We start from the raw sequence: 17,149 nt of genomic DNA, 5'->3' as shown, positions 1-17,149 counted from the left end.
AATTTTCACTTTTTGATCAAAAATCAACACAATAATTTGACCCACTTGAAAGTTTATATCAAAAGTCTCAAACAGTCAAACTTTAACTTGGTCAAAAAAATTAATTGACCAGGTAAGATTATGAAGAGTAAAGGTTGAAACTTTATCAAAACCCAATACTAAAAAATGATATTGAAATCAACTTTCACAATTTTGATCAAAATTCAAACAAGAAAAAATGACTCAATATAGAAAGTTAATCCAAAATGCTTAAACTAAATAAACCCAATAATAAAAACTTAAACTTTAGCAACCCCAGTTGTAAAAAAGTGATCTTGTAACTTAATTTTGACCCATTTTTCAAACTGTAATAAAAGAAATTAAAATTAAGAGCTTAAATATATGTAGGGTTTATGAAATGTACCACATTGGAGAATACGATGATGTCCTTTTCCTACGAATTGGATTGAGAAAAAGACAGGTTATGGTGTAGTTTATTACGATGAAAAGATGGCTAAACCGCCAATTAATCATGTCTTTATTTAATTAATTACGTAATAACGTAATTTGCCCGTAACAACAGGCCACAATAATCCAATAGTTTGAAAAGAACAATCTTTTGTTGCAAAAACACAAATGCCAAAATCAAAAGAATGCTATGATTAGTTACATTTTCTACCCTTAAGTTTGAATATGGTTAAAAGATGATTAAAGTGACTACGCTCATCTTCACAGAAGGGTCTTAGCGTCGAGATGAGGCCTAGTAGTTACTGTGAGAGTAATAGCTTAAAAAGGTGTTGTTAAGCATTGAAGAGTTTCATTTGCTCCAACCGCTCGCTGTAATATCTTGCTTTTCGGATGGCTCACACCCTGGGAGGTGATAACGTTACGTGATACATTTTTTTGTCATTTTGGTCTTTAGTTTGATTGTTTATTTAGGGCCTTTAACATACACCATACTCGTGAGTCGTGATGGATATGACATATTTTTTTTATATACATATTGTCCTTAACACGTTCAAAGATTTTGGTCAATTATATAAGTGTCACTTTAAAACTATATATTTGCTTTATAAAAAAAAAAAAAAAAAAAAAAAAAAAAAGGTTCGTATAAAATTTTCTCATAGAGATTGACGTGACCCATAAAACTCGCTTAGAAAAGATAGAGTTGCAATTTGCGAGTGACTCTTGCAATTGCATGTTCGACAAATGTGTGAAGCAAATTTTGACTTGGTTGTTATGTCTCGATATAGTATGGCAAATTGTGAGAGACCGCTTGCAATTGGAAAATGGCTCTTGTGCTTTGTGAGGACATTTTTGTAAACTTTTGTTTCAAAAAGAAAACGTCATCACCAAATGATACAAAATAAACATGTATATGCTCATACCTTGAAAACGAACATCAAGCTATAACTATCTACACTGAACCTCCACGGAACCAAAATGTCAATCTCGAAACAAGACACCAATAACGACTTAAAAATACATATAAGTTATGCAACGACAACACAAAAATAAGATTTAAACCTACAACACCAAACGACACCACAAAACAAACGACCTGAATTAGGAAAAGAAATGCCCCTCAACCGCTATCCGCTTTCTTCAATTTTCCGTTAACAAATTAAACACATTAAACTTAAAATAGTTTTCAATCGGGTCGTGATCCGGACACAATCAATTTTATCCATAATTATTGATAATTGTCATATGATATTCTTGTAATCACTAGCTTCTAGCAAGTTTTTTAATATATACAAGTACTTGCCTTTTTAGTAAAAAGAAAATTGCTAAATAAATATAATTCAAATCACATTAAGTTGCTCCATTCAAACTTAAAGAGCTAGCATGAGCAACCCACCTATTCATGGGTTCGATAACAACATTACTCAGCAGTGTTAACATGAACCTGCCATTTCATTTTCTCTTGTACTTGACCATCACACCAAGAACCACACTCGATATGAACATTCTCTTTAAATTCAAAATCGACTCGCTCATTAGTATGACGGTCAGCTTCGTCTTTCCATTCAAGATTTACACGAACAAAATCATCATTTCTTAAGGCTTTCTTTATTGAATTACCGAGCGATAGGCTTATAAGCGCTGTAGGGATAGTTACTTTTGGTTTGTAATAAGCATCTACACTTTCTTTTACAAGCAACTCCGTTCTGTTCAAGGACCGGCCCGAATCATTCACAACGAGAATCCCCGAAGCTCCTGCATTTTGTGCTTTCCATGCCTTGGACATGAAGAAACAATCTATGAAATCTAGAAAGCAATATCATGTGATCAGGGTTTTGTAAATGACCAAAATTTTAGAATCAATGACAGATTCGGGAATTTTATTCGATGAATGCAAAATAAATTTGAAAGAAAACAATATAATAGCTTAAAACCTCGAACTTTACTACATAAATATACTAAAAAATATTCGGCCATTGGAAGCAGCTAATCCAAGTTGCTCTACATTGGATCCGCCTTTGTTATCAAACCACAAGTGATAATAAAATTTAGTCGTAAATTGTAACTTATATGCATATTAGAGATCTTATGACCAGTGTTGCAAAAAAACGGCCAAGACAACTGTCACAACGGACGGATTTACTAGTTTCCCATTGTAACGGATCTAAAAAGAAGTAAAAAATGGTAAAAACGGTCAATCAAGCTAAGATAACGGATAAGACGGGGTCGAGACGGATGTTGACCAACGTACTTTTTATATATATTTCATACATAAACATTTCAAACATCAATATTTCAAATTAAAGGCAGATATCTATGTTTAATTTGAAATATTTATGTTTAAAATATATATAAAAAGTCAATGTTGGTCAACATTCGTCTCAACCGTTGCGACGATCTAAGGTCTCGACCGTCTCGGCCCTGTCTCACGTCTTTTTCAACCTTGGTTATGATTATCATTATCATTTTCTAATAAAAAATAACTTCAAACTAGCTATTTTTCTACACACTTACCTCCGCGATCGACAAGAAGAAAAACAGGAAGGCTACCAGGAGCCTTGATTTCGAAAGATAGTTTATGATCGAAACTATTCCATGCTTTTTGATTAACTTTTGGGTAAACAATAATACCACTTAATGTTCCTCCGTGTTGTGGAACACCAAAATCACTAAATTCACATCCATATGAACCTTTTAAATACTCAGGGGAAGATACTTTCAAACAGTTGTCTTGAAACACAAATCCACACATACAACGTTTACATATAAACAAAGACACAACACAAATCACAAACCATAATTTCACTACACTCATTCTTTCACTTTTTGTTTTATGAATTATTATGATTGAACTAAAATTTGACCAATATGGCATAATATTGAAACTATTGTGAAGTAAACATCCCTTTGTAGAGTATCAAACATTTGCAATGGTCTAGTATGTAGCCAATTTGAACAAGACAAAAGTTCTTGGAGAGTCCGTACGTTTTTTATAATAAGTACAACACTTGCAATGTTTAGGGGTTAACTACAAAGCAAATTTAATTCTTTTTTTCATTAATTAATTAAGTCAAACCCTGGCCTGCAAGAATAGTTACATTTTCTGCCCTTAAGCTTGAATATAGACAAAAGAAGATCAAAGTGTGGGATGTAAATGTTAATTTATTTTTCTAATAAAACTTCATATTGTATGTGCATAAAAAAATCTTGTGTGTATTAAGAACAAGACTTGGAGCACAAGGTTATTGGCGAATCTTGAAGGCATTTTTGGTAGACCAATTATAACAGGATCCCAGCAAGATTCCGGACAAATATTTTGGTGACACATTATAACACGAATCTATGATTCTGGACAATTACATAGATTTCTTGCAAGATCAACAAATTTGGGTTTGTGGGATGACGAACTTTGCGCCCTAATAGTGTGCCAATCCACTATGCTTTTTAGCAATTGTAATTGTAATTGGCCCATTGAAATATTACTAACTGTCGTCCGATACTGTTGTAATAACTAGCTTATGGCTATTTTTTTTATTTTATACATTTTATTTATCCTTTTACGAAAGAAAAAAAAATATTGCTAAATAAATTCAACTCAAATCAACGAAGTTACTCCATTCAAACTTAAAGAGCTAGTGTAGAGCCCATTCAAACTTAAAGAGCCCATTGAAGTTACTCCATTCAATACAAGTTACTCCATCAAATTTTTGAACAGAAATGTTAACCATATTTGTAACTTATGCATAACTAGAGCAACCCACATGGGTTCGATGACCATATTACTCTCAGAGTCGACATGAACCTCCCATTTCGCTCGTTCTTGTATTTGACCATCACACCAAGAACCACACTCGATATCAATAGTCTCTTCAAATTCATAATCGACTCGCTCATTAGGATGACGATCAGATTCTTCTTCTGCCCATTCAAGATTAACACGAACAAAATCATCGTTTCTTAACGCTTTCTTTATTGAATTACCGAGCGATAGGCTTATAAGCGCCGTAGGGATAGTTATTGGTGTGTAATGGGCATCTAGACCTTCTTCTGCAAGCAAGTCCATCTTGGTCAAGGACTCTTTCGAATCATTCACAACGAGAATACCCGCAGCCCCTCCATTTTGTGCATTCCATGCCTTGGACATGAAGTAACAATCTACCAAATCAAGAAACCAATATCATGTGATCAGGGTTTCGTTAAAGGGACTGATTCTTACACACCAATTTTTTGGTCCATACACACTTTTAATTATAAAACTTACAATTATACCCTAGATTAATGTAGGAAGTTGAACTACATAAAGCATAAGTGTATAATAGTAAGTGAGTATGGACTAAGAGAGAGAGAGAGAGAGAGAGAGAGAGAGAGAGAGAGAGAGAGAGAGAGAGAGAGAGAGAGTGTGTGTGTGTAAGGATCACAATGACCGATTTTATAATGAGTGGCGGATTTGAGGATTTTATTCGACGTGTGCAAAATTCTACGGAGTATGTAAAGTTGAAAGAAAATGAAGTAATAGCTCAAGACCTCGAACTTTACCACATAAATACACTAAAAATAAAAGTCGGTCATCGAGAGCGGATGGTCCAGTTGCTCTACACTAGATCCGCCATTGCCATCAAACCACAAGGAATAATAATGAAATTTAACCGTAAATTGTAACTTTATGCAAATTAAAAGATCTTATGACAATCATTATCATTTGGTTATCGAAAATAACTTCAAACTAGCTATTTTTCTGCATACTTACCTCCGCGATCGACAAGAAGAAAAACAGGAAGGCTACCAGGAACTTTGGTTTTGAACGATAGTTTATGATCGAAATTGTTGCATTCTTTTTTATTAGCTTTTGGATAAACAATAATGCCATTTAATGTTCCTCCATGTTGTGGAACACCAAAATCACTAAATTCACATCCATATGAACCTTTTAAATACTCAGGGGAAGACACTTTCAAACAGTTGTCTTGAAACACAAATCCACAAATGCATTGTTCACATATAAACAAAGACCAAACACAAATTACAAACCATGATTTCACTACACTCATTCTTTCACTTTTAGTTAAATGATTGAACTTAAATTTGACCAGTGTGGCTTAATATTGAAACTTTTGTAAGGTAAAGACCCCTTTGTAGTATAGAACATTTACAATGGTAGAAGATGTAGCCAATTTTCAATAGGACAAAAGTTCTTGGAGTGTCCGTACGTTGTTTATAATGGGGACTACAATGTTTAGGGGTTAATTACAAAGCAAATTCTTTATTTCGCTTAAAACATAGAGTAAAACACATGCATAACATTCCAAGACTTCATAACAATTTATTTTAATCATAGTATATGAAATTGTATTAATTATTAATGTTAAAGGAAGTAATATTGACAATGATTTCGAATAATCACAAGATTATTTAGTGGGGATGACGTCCTGATATTCTCACAAAATGTCTTAGATTCAAACCTAACTAGCATAAAATCTTTAATATGACTGGTGAAATGATCGAAAACAGTCACGGATAACTCAGCTACGCAATGTACATCTGAGTAAAAATACTCAACTTTCTCAAGTTGAACAAGAAAAAATCAATCCGCTTGTAATGATGATGTTTTCGATAGATAGTCAAATTTTATCAAATCCTCACAAGATTTCCTAGCGATTGGAGTTTTGATATCCTCATAAGAGGTCGTCTCACATTCAACATCACTAACAACACATCTTGCGGGTGGTCAAGAAAAGAATCAAAAACAACCACATAATAATCTGATTAGACCGCGCACATCTGAATAAAAATATCCGCTCTCTGGATGATTGATGAATGATATTGTGTTTTCACAACATGTTTTAAACAATCTTTTGTCCACTTTCTTAAACATTTAAACTTAGACGACTTTAACCAATTCACCTCATTTCATTCAGATTTCAAACTTAACTCTAGCTAAGAGCTTAATTTGAACTTCAGACAGAGGTTTAAAACCTATGAAAATTTGATTCTACCATTTTCATGGCGTCTCCCACTTTTTTTTTTTTTGTTTTTTTGCTTTTTTTGTTTTTTAACCTACTTATTGGCCGGAGGTTTATTCGGAAGCAATCTCTTTATCCATAGAACATTGAGAGGGAAGACTTTCTCTACGGGATGTTTCACTCTAAGTGGAGAAATTACTTCTTTATTCTATGATAGGAGAAGAATTGTCTACATCTTACCTTCCCTACCCCACTTTTGTGGGATTAAGTTTTGTTGTTGTTTAATCCCATAACCCTTTATAAGTAGCAAGTCAAGGTTGCCATCTTTACTTGCATCCTTCACTTGTTTATGTAAGAGTAATTATTCAATCCCATACGATTTTACGACTTAATAAACAATCTTAAGCAGCACACGAGTGGTGTCGTTGGCAACTACATCCGGCGATTTAGTAACTATGAGACAATTTTCCCTGATTTGTAATAAGTGTAGGCCTGAAAACTATATATCTTTACATTTAACTTTGTCACATACCTCATTCTTTTCACTAATCTATCTATTTCCTTGCAGCTCTGATGGGCCCCAATCTGCACATTTTCTAAAAATCCGGTCGAAGATATACACGCCAAATTTGAGTTCTTCGAATGAACGTAACCGTTGTCCTTCTTGGCTCAGCACCATACGGTACACCTATAAAGATAATTCGCGTCATCTGGAAAACCGAATAATAGAGATATATAAGCAAAATTCAAAACAATAGAAAGTGACCGTCCCAAAATAAGTGTACACCTATATATTTAAATATGTCCCAAATTAATTGTCCACTTGCAAAAAATAACTATTAAATATCATTGATCTCCTTAATTTACCTTCACTTATTACTCTCAATCAGTATACCCTAAATAATTTCAGTCAAATTTACCTTGAATAAAAGGGTATAGGTGGCATTAATCATATCTATCTTTAATCCAACGAAAATTCTTACATGAAACTCTTTTTGGGACGAGTAGTAATTAAAAAAAAAAAAAAAAGTGAACTTACTATTTTCCTCTCAAGGTATGAAACCCCTGGGTGCGTCACAAATAGATGAACCATACAACAGAGTCGATTGAAATGATTAATTATAAACCGCTAACTAGATCTTCTTGGCCCATAAAAGAAACGTCGCTTTCTCAGTATTTCAAACTCTCGAGCTATCTGGATATCAGAAGCCCAAAACATTCGGTGCACGGCTTTAATTATAAATCTTGGAAGTAGTGCTACCACTATTATAAGCCATATTGAGAGCCAATATGTAGGTTGCTTAGCCAATTCATATATTGTGCTGAAAAAAATGAAACAAAGTTAGTTGTTATAGCTGACAATTTAGACCCCTCTACTTATGAATGGGTTGAATTGGTTAATATGTCAAATGGGCGGAAAGTTAACTGTATTAAATATTTTAGTGCATACATGAAATTATTATTAATATTAGGATTTTGCTAACGACGGCCCCCTAATGGTATGGTTGTTGTTAACATGCATAAAAGAGTTGTACATAACAGTTATTGGTTGACTTTCAAGTGGCGGTTGCTTGATTATACAACTATTTTATGCGTGTTAACGACAACCTTAAGGGCCGTTGTCGTTAGCAAAATACTTAATATTATACAAATTTTTATATAAGATAGGCTTAAGGTCAACCAAACCGACCTGGCCCGTTGCAAAGAAATGGTCGATTTTGACATGGACCCTTTACACCCATTACCCAACCCATCTTTACGACCATTTTGACACCTCTACTCTTCAAAATCCAAATAAAAAAAGTTGCAAAGTTGGAGAAAACTAACCCGTAATTAGGAAAAACGGGTATAGAATCCAAGACAACTACACACGCATACGTGATCAAAACAGAACCCCAAATCGATATATGAGTATAAAGTACCCATCTTTGAATATCCATAGCCAAATGTATATTAACTAGAATCACAACAGCAACGGTCCACAAACTACCGATACTCCAAATGTCGATCGTGCTTTCGTTAAACGCAAATCTCGGAACACAAAAAAGAGCAAGACTTTGCCATATCGTGTCGGCCATCATGATCCAAAAAAGATAACTGTTATAACTTTCATTCCTATGCCCAGCTTCGTATAACTTTGGATATTGAAGAAGCGTTTTATGACTTAGGTCCTTGTCTAAAACTCCAACAACAATTGTAGGGACTGAAGTGTAAATTACAGAGTAAAATACACTACTCCAATCCGTAAGTGCAGATGTTGTTGAAAAAGCTGCACATAATATGTACCTGAAGACAACATATTAGTGAGTTGGCAGATAATTAGTAATTGTGGATATTGTATAATTACTATATTGCCCCTGTGAACATCAACTTTCACAGATGTATACATCTGTTATTTTAGTAATATAGCAATCTTTTCCATTTTATTATTCGTTCGTTTACTTTTTGCCGAAGTGAAACGGGGCCTCACACCCCTCGTTTATGAGTATTTACCAACAGCATCATTATTTATGAGTATTACCGAAAAGGGAAGTTTTACGTACCAGAAAAGCATAAAGACGAAGACAGCGTTTCGGTAAAAATTGTAGAGAACCAAATAACCCATGCGTTGATAATTCCAATGGCCATGCACCAAAAGTAACCGTTTCAAAAATCGGAACTGTCCCATTGCAAAATCAGAAGCCATGACCGCTTGACGCCCTTCCTGCCCACATATGCCAACACCAACATCCGCCATTTGGATCATTGACACGTCATTAGCACCTAAAACGTGGGTTTAACATCAATTAAGCATAAACTAAATCTTCCAATTTACATAACACTTTAATGTGAATAGCTATTTCAAGAGCAAACAGATATTTATTTATCTTTAACGCTGAAGAAACTAAATGCATCGAAACATTGTCGCAAACAGAACAAGAATTAATCGCATAATAAGGTAACCGTTGCGCATAATCAATTTCACATTACCAACCTCCTTTTCATCCATAAAAAACCCTCAAACGATCAAGAATTTAGATATAACTATGTCAGGTAAACTATTAGTACAATAGGTGAAAATAAAGTTAGCAACTTTTTGATATAATTAACCCGATCCACTCTCATAACATATCTCTACCTCAAAGCACGGTATTTAGTAATTTACTAAACTACACAACTTACCATCTCCTATTGCTAGTGTCATATCATCGGTACGGCTCTTTATCAAATCAACAATTCCTGCCTTCTGTAAGGGTGCAACACGACAACATAAAACAACTTTACACGAAGTTGCAAGATCAAACAGCTGTCCAAAGAAAAACATAGAACATAATCAGAGAATGTAAACTTGTGCTATCTTATAGACATACATATGTGGCAGATATAGTAGAAATCGAAATAGTTATTATTATAGCATTAAAAACACACACATCAAAAGAGAAGGGGAAAGAATACAAATGATCTTCTATAATCATATATAACACACTAATTATTTATTTCTCAATCACATCACATTATAATATTATTGGACATAAAGTTTTTGTCAACCCGGCCCAACCCATTTGGTCTTGTACCATACAATTAAACTTGACACATTACCAAGGTTATAATAGTCGCGAGTCGGGGACGAGTCGGTCGGGACCTTGGAGAGACGAGTCAGGGACGAGTCAATAGTTGACCAACGTTGACTTTTAGTAATTAATAAAATTAAACGTATATATATCACATATAAATATATCAACCATGAAACATAAATATTTCTAACACGATTATAGGGCGCAAGATCTAATTTTAAAAATATTAAAATTTGGGCCTAACTTTGACCGACTCAGGCCGACTTTGACCCGACATTTTAGCGTTGACCAACTTTTTAGATGTTTTTGGGAGAACCAAGACGGGCTAGTCCCAAAACCGATGCGTCGGCCAACTCAACCAACTTTTACAACAATGCACACTACCCAACCCGTTCATTTTCCCAGCGTTAAGAAATTTCACAGAAAAAATGAAGACACGGCCTCATACCTCCGACTCGAGATCTCGCTCCAAGATGTAAACTAAACTATTCCCATCAATTATCAACGCTAACGGCCCACACTTTGTTAATTTCTGAACTTTCGCCTCAGATAATAGCATTTTGCATTCACTCGCCGAAGTTCCGTTTACGATAATTCGATGCATATCGGGTGTCAACAATTTACAAGAAAGCGCAATCGAAATCGCAGTCTCCTGTTTATCTCCAGTCAGGACCCAAACCTTAATTCCCGCTTGCCGCAAACACTCGATCGTTTCCGGTACACCTTCCTGAAGTTTATCTTCAATTCCCGTTGCACCAAGCAATCGTAAATTAGATTCAATAAAAGATGCGGTTTCCCGTAATTTTATTGACCGGTCAACCAATGATGTGGTTGCATCTTCATACATTGACTGCCATTTTTGGACTTCTTCATTTGTAAGATCTCGAACAGCTAGTACAAGAGTGCGTAAACCTTCTGATGAATATTCTATTAAATGGCGTTCTGTAATGAGGGTAATATCGTCATTTTGCAGATCTTTGCTTAATATGGTGAGCATCGAAGTATCTGCTCCTTTTACCAACACCTTAACGTCGTTGTTAGGGAATCTAATAACGACTGACATTCTTTTTCGGATACTATCGAACTCATGAAGCCCTAAAACATCCAACCTGCAATTACGACGAATGTTATACTTAGTTTTAACTTGTTAATAGAGGTGGCAATATAAACCCATTTATATACAAATGTGTTCATTTGGGTTATGTTATATCTCTAAGGAGTGATGTAGATTAAGATAAATAATATAGCTAAAAAATAGTCAAGCCGTCAAGGTGGTCTTTCAGATTGAAAATCCAACATGCGCCCGATTGTGCAGATCTTACATATCGACTTGCTAAAGAAATTAGATTAATTTTGTACTAAATTATACAAATTAGATAATCCATGGATAGAAAAAAAGGTGTTTTTGTGGTTCACTCACAACCCATTTTGAGCTGTGTTCAAAAAGGTGATGCAATTATTATTCATGGGTTGATTTTGACTATGTTTGATCTCAGGTCACAGTGTCATCGCTATACAAAATAGAAAAATTAGCTTAAAAGAAATGGGGTCAAATAGGTCAAGTTTATCAAGGGTAACAGTTAGTCAAGCTGGTCTTTCAGAAAGATATCTTGAAAAAACGGAAAAAAATAAATGCACCCAAAAAGCACTTTGTGCAGAAAACCTCCTAAGTCATTTATTCGAAGTTTTTGATCATCGTTAAAATCATGTAACTTGTGTACTCGTAACACTTCAATTATTTACCTTAATTTCTCACCGTTGACATTAAGCGAAATATGTCCAGATGTCCTCTCGAAAAGAACATACCCGTAAGCACAAGCAGCAGCTACAAGAGCTTGTTCATCAGGAGATTCTCCTTGATAATCAATACCTTCCAGATCCTGATCAATATCAGTTGGTCCCATCGAAGTAGATCGATTAAGAATCGGAATAACGGTGTTACACGCAGCCAGCGTAAGAAAAAAATCATGAGCCGAAATCTTTTCGTTTCCATCTACGTCTTTATGAAGCAATCCCATGAGACGAGAATCGGTCGTAATATCAGACTTTTGCTTCTTTTCTGTTCGGGATGATGCAGCCGGTTTGATCGCATCTGCTCAACGAAAATATTACAAAAAAGCATATAAAAAAATTATATTACAATATGTATTAGTAGTTTCCTGTGCAAGTTACCCAGTGTTGCATCCGCGAGTACTCGGTTTTTGCAACTCGGGGAGAACTCGGTCAAACTCGGAAAAAACTTGGGATTACTCATAAAATCGGTCAAAACTCAGGATTACTCAGAAAATCAGTCAAAACTTGGTCAAAGTAAAACTTCGTCAAAATCCGAGTACTCTCCTAGTTGTCGAGTACTACCTAAAAAGTCCCAAATGAGTACTCCCCGAGTAGTGATTTTTGCAACCTTGAAGTCACCACACAGCATAATAATAATTTAAACATAAACATGTAATGCATCCAAATTCTAGAACTAGAACATGCTAATCACACAGTTATATGAAATTTCTGTAAGTAAAGCAAGTAAAGAGTCAAACCTGTAGTCTCTGTATCCAGATTGGTGTCACTCACCACAGGGGTATTATGGTAATCTTTACCATATACCGAAGCTCTTCGAAATTCCATTTTATTCTCTGTAAGTGTACCGGTCTTATCAGAAAAAACATACCGTATCTGCCCCAAATCTTCATTTATATTCAAAGATCTGCACTGAAACCTCGAGTTTGTGCTACTATCATACATATGTTTATCTTCAATCATAAAATAAGATTGCCCTAACCTAACCAACTCCATAGTAATATATAACGATATCGGTATCATTATCTGGAACACAATAATCGAGCTTAAAAACGCAAAAAAAGTTTCCATAGGAATTCCATAATATTTATACGGTTTTCCAGGAAATTTCCCTTTTACTAAATAACTCTTTCTGTAAAACGGCAACGTATCAATTTGTTCCCGGTGACGCGTTAACCATAAACACATACCAATAGCCACAACAACACATAACACGAATAAAAAAACTGATAACCAAATTGTCTCTTTGTTCATCGCTTGTTCTAACCGGCTTCGTTTTGAAGGTGAAACAGCACTATTTAACATCGCTTTGGTCTCTTGACCTGCGTAAACAACTACACCCACAACCCATTCGGTATTTTTCACGTGACACCCGCGTAAAATAATATTCGATTGACTAAGCGAAACCTTTTGCGAATTTAACTCCATATTCGCGGTAAATTCGTATATGTTTCTTTTCGGTTGTTCACATCTAATAACACCCGATATAGAATCTCCTTCAAATCTCATTAAAGACGTTTCTTGTCGAGCGTAACGTGTCTTTAAATTCGACTCCCCGTCCAAATTCATCGTCTGTATATAGGCAACACCGCTTGGATCACTTGTGCCGAGAAGCACAATATCACAAGGAATCGCCTCGTCAGCACAAATTTTTACCACCTCACCTACCCTAATATCTTTCCATCTTTTCGGTTGAAATTTACCAATTTGTAACACTAAAGATTCTTTGTTATTCTCGTTTCTATCGGATCGATGCCTACGCCAATCCTCGTAACCATCTTTTATGGCGGTTACGGTTAGAACGAATAAAAGAGGGAAAAGGGAGACAGTTCGACCGAAAACCGCAAGAGGTGGAAGTTGATTGAGAGCCGCAATAATCAAAAAATATACGTACGCCACTCGATGAAACTGAATGAAGAGATTTTTCGGTAAGAAATTAATGATTGTGTACTTGCTAGTTGTGATCTCATTTCCCGTAAATTCGTATTCTTCGTTCGTTCTTTGAGGGTTATTAATGTATATAAGCCTAGAATTATCATTAACTAGATTACTATCCAACTGCATTCTTTAACAACGATTCGAATATTAGCTAAAGTTGGACATTGATCACCACTTAACTAAACCCCACAATTAAACTGCAGAAACCGAATTAGAATACGAATTCGCACAATTTGGCAGTTAGGTTTTTCTTTTCAGCAATTGAAACACTCAAAATTATAGCAAAACAACCACCCAATGCCTAATTTGTTAGCTCCCTTCACTCACAATGTGAAAACTATACCTTCAATCCAACAAGAAATATCAAATGGGGAGCCAAACTTTGAGCTTAATACCCAAAACAACTATGCATTCAAGAACTGTACTAAATTAGGGTTCTTATCGTGAGCGTTATAATATCATGAGGGTCTCAAAATCCAGAAAAGAACTCACCTTTTCTAACACTTCAATGTAACACCGTACACTGATATAGACATGTCATTACAAAACCAAATTCTCATTCAGGCATTTAAACAAACACATTGCGTGCATAACAAAAAACCCCAACAATTCTACATATATATAACACAAATCGTTCTAATTGTATAAATTAAACAAAAAAAATGAAAAATTTATGAATTATGAAACTGACCCAGATGAAATTAATTGCTGAAGAGATCTAGAACGTCAAGAATGGTAAATTGGAGGTGAAATTGGGTGGGAAGAAAGGGATTAGGCGGTGCACGGAGATCAAGGGGAAAAAAAAAAAAAAAAGAGAAAGTGGTAATGAATGTGAGACGAGTGGATGAAAGCATAAATGTTTGTCTGCTTTAAAGTAATGATGATGATGAGACGAGAAAATGGAAGTAATTTTGGGTTTAATTTTTGACGTTTTTTATTGATTGATTTGATTGCTCGATAGCCTACTCAAAAACACAAAAACAGTTACCTTCATTCATTATTTACTCCGTCTTACGGAGTATATTCATTGCTATATAGTTATCGATGGATCAAATCAATTGAGAGTTGTGAAAGCGACAAATTACGTGTTAGTTGGTTTATTTTTTTTTATTAATCTTGGTATCCAACTATTTTTTTTGAACTGACAAATCCCAGATCGATTATCCGTTTTGCGAGTAGTTCGGAGTCATTGCAAACGAACCATAGCTATGAGAGAGAATAACTTTGTGAATGGCAGGAATCAAATCCTTGTATACTAGGCATAACTTGCTTGTACGACCTTGAAATGAGGCGATTCGAAAGCTCCGACGTCCGTAATAAATAGAGCTACAAGAGGGTAAGCAAGGGGTGCCTCACAAGAGTGTTTTGTTTAAGAAGTCGTTACAATGCAACATCATTTTTCGATGTTTATTTTGAGTGAAAATGCAAAGATCAGACAAAACCGCACCTTTCAAAAACACAGTTGATGTCATTTCAGTCAATTGGTAAAGTTTAACATTATGGACTTGTCGACCTCCACATTGAAAGGTCGGGGTCTTATCATGTCATCACCACTCTCATGGTTTGTTAGTTGGTTTATTGATTTAATTATTAATTAATAAATTAATGAGTTTTTGTTATATATTTTTTATATTAATATTAATATTTAATATTAATATTAGTATCTTGTAGAGTATAGAGTGTATGTACGAAGAAAATGGTTTGAGAAAACAATTAAAGTCATTATAAAGTAACTTTTATATAAAGTACACTTTTGATTGAGATTGTGGGGAAATATTTTAGACGGTGTTTTAATTGTAAACGAGTTTTTAGACTATTTGACAACAAAATAGTTAAAAGGTATTTCATATGAAAGAAGATTTTGATAAGGCATTTAATAGTATGAATTGTGAATTTTTTTTTATGTAAGTCATAAAGTCCATGGGATAGGTTACATATGGAGACATTAAATTTTAAGTTGTCTCACGGTGACCTCGATCTCTAGCAAACGGATTACCTACTAATGAATTCTCTTTGTAGAGAGGTGTTAGCTAAGGTCATCTATTATCTATGTTTCCTTCCATTATCATAGTAGTGGAGGGTCTTAATATCCTCAATAAGGCCGTTGTAACGGGGTGGTCTTTATAAAGATATTGAGGTGGTTCGTGATAAGGTAGTATCTCTCACCTTAAATATGCGGATGACATAATGCTTTTTGACGAATGAAGTTCGAGAAATGTCCACAATCTTATGCAATCACTTAAATTAAATTTTTGAGCTTGTTTTCCTATCTTAAGGTAAATTACCATAAGAGCCATTATTTTGGGGTGGACTTCTCTAGAATGAAGTATGTCGTTTGGACCATCGTATGGGTTGTAATGTTGGTGAACTTTCATCTGTTTACCTTGGCTTGTCTATTGGTGCTAAGATGAACAAAATGTGTAATTTGAAGCTGATCTTAAATTAATTTCAAAGTAGACTATCGGAGTGGAGATCCCGTATGATATCAGTTCGTAGGCGCTTGACCCTTATTAAGTCGGTTCTTTCTAGCCTTTTGTTGTATTACTTCTCCATCTTTCTAGCCAAGTCTTGTGTTTTAAAAGAATTATAGAGCGTGCGACGTGTTTTTTTGTGTGGTTATGGATCAAGAAACAAATTATCATGGGTTAAAATGGGATAATGCCCTTCTCCTTTACAACGAGGGATGTCTAAATATCGGTTTTCTAAACTTAAAAAATTTGGCTTTGATTGCAAAATGTAGTGGATGATTCTAACCGAGTCCAACACTTTGTGGGTCAAAGTCGTCAAATGTACCTATGGTGGATCAGGTGGCATAAAATTAGGTGAAGCTAATAGACTTAACTCATTTGTAGGTACTTCGAATAACATCATATGTGAGGGTGTGGATACTGATAACTTGGGAATTCCCTTTAGGAATTCTTTCTCAAAGATTATCGCGAATGGAGAACACACTTCTTTTCGAACGCAACATGGATTTGTGACACCCCCTTGAAAAAATTCAAAAGGCTAGCAAATATGGAGGCTGAAAAGGAAGCTTCTGTTAAAGACCGAATTGAATGGATTAGCACCAACAATTTCGAAGGAAGATGAAACTAGACCATGCCCCCTGCAGGTCATACTATTAGTGATTTAAACGAGCTTTCTAACCTTTTGCTACAACTTGTTGATAATAATAAAAATTATATGTGGGTTTGGAAATTTGCGAATAATGGAGGCTTCACAACTAAGCACTTAACGACATTACTGGACCAAAAGCTATTTCAAGACCTCCAATACAGCTTGAATCGATGCGTAGTAACCTAGTTCCAAAAAAGTTGAAGTTTTCATTTGGTGGGAAAAAAATGAAGGATGTCGGTTAAAGATGATATAAAAGAGGGACTAAACTCTGTTATTTTTGTCCAACACGTGATGATGATTTGGAATCGGTTGACCACTCGTTGCTTTCATGTCATCTATCTTGGG

General features: G+C 34.9%; 1 protein-coding gene across 2 annotated transcripts; it reads right to left on the bottom strand.

The window, feature by feature from the left end:
• Nucleotides 1-6,349: 6,349 nt before the first annotated feature.
• Nucleotides 6,350-14,577, bottom strand: LOC139876903 (phospholipid-transporting ATPase 1-like). 2 transcript variants are annotated; one of them, XM_071864303.1, is made up of 8 exons: nt 12,490-14,577; nt 11,702-12,050; nt 10,407-11,067; nt 9,567-9,690; nt 8,948-9,167; nt 8,232-8,690; nt 7,444-7,726; nt 6,350-7,114 (listed from the first exon to the last, which is right to left on the bottom strand). In XM_071864303.1, the coding sequence occupies exons 1-7, from the start codon at nt 13,811-13,813 to the stop codon at nt 7,534-7,536; spliced, it is 3,330 nt and encodes a 1,109-aa protein (XP_071720404.1). In that variant the 5' UTR covers nt 13,814-14,577; the 3' UTR covers nt 6,350-7,114; nt 7,444-7,533. The 2 variants fall into 2 exon arrangements, with proteins under 2 accessions (XP_071720404.1, XP_071720405.1); XM_071864304.1 differs by having other exon boundaries at nt 6,350-7,092.
• Between the last annotated feature and the right edge of the window lie 2,572 nt (nt 14,578-17,149).

The sequence above is a fragment of the Rutidosis leptorrhynchoides genome, chromosome 11 (assembly GCF_046630445.1).
Source record: "Rutidosis leptorrhynchoides isolate AG116_Rl617_1_P2 chromosome 11, CSIRO_AGI_Rlap_v1, whole genome shotgun sequence".
In the NCBI taxonomy this organism is placed as follows: Eukaryota; Viridiplantae; Streptophyta; class Magnoliopsida; order Asterales; family Asteraceae; genus Rutidosis; species Rutidosis leptorrhynchoides.
Note: the sequence above shows the minus strand (reverse complement) of the source record. Positions and strands in the feature narration are given on the sequence as shown.

Coding starts and splice junctions, on each gene's coding strand:
- LOC139876903 (XM_071864303.1), bottom strand. CDS start 13,813: ATGCAGTTGGATAGTAATCTAGTTAATGATAATTCTAGGCTTATATAC. Junction 12,051..12,489: donor TCTGGATACAGAGACTACAG/GTTTGACTCTTT, acceptor TTCGTTGAGCAG/ATGCGATCAAACCGGCTGCA. Junction 9,691..10,406: donor AGCGAGATCTCGAGTCGGAG/GTATGAGGCCGT, acceptor TTCTTTGGACAG/CTGTTTGATCTTGCAACTTC.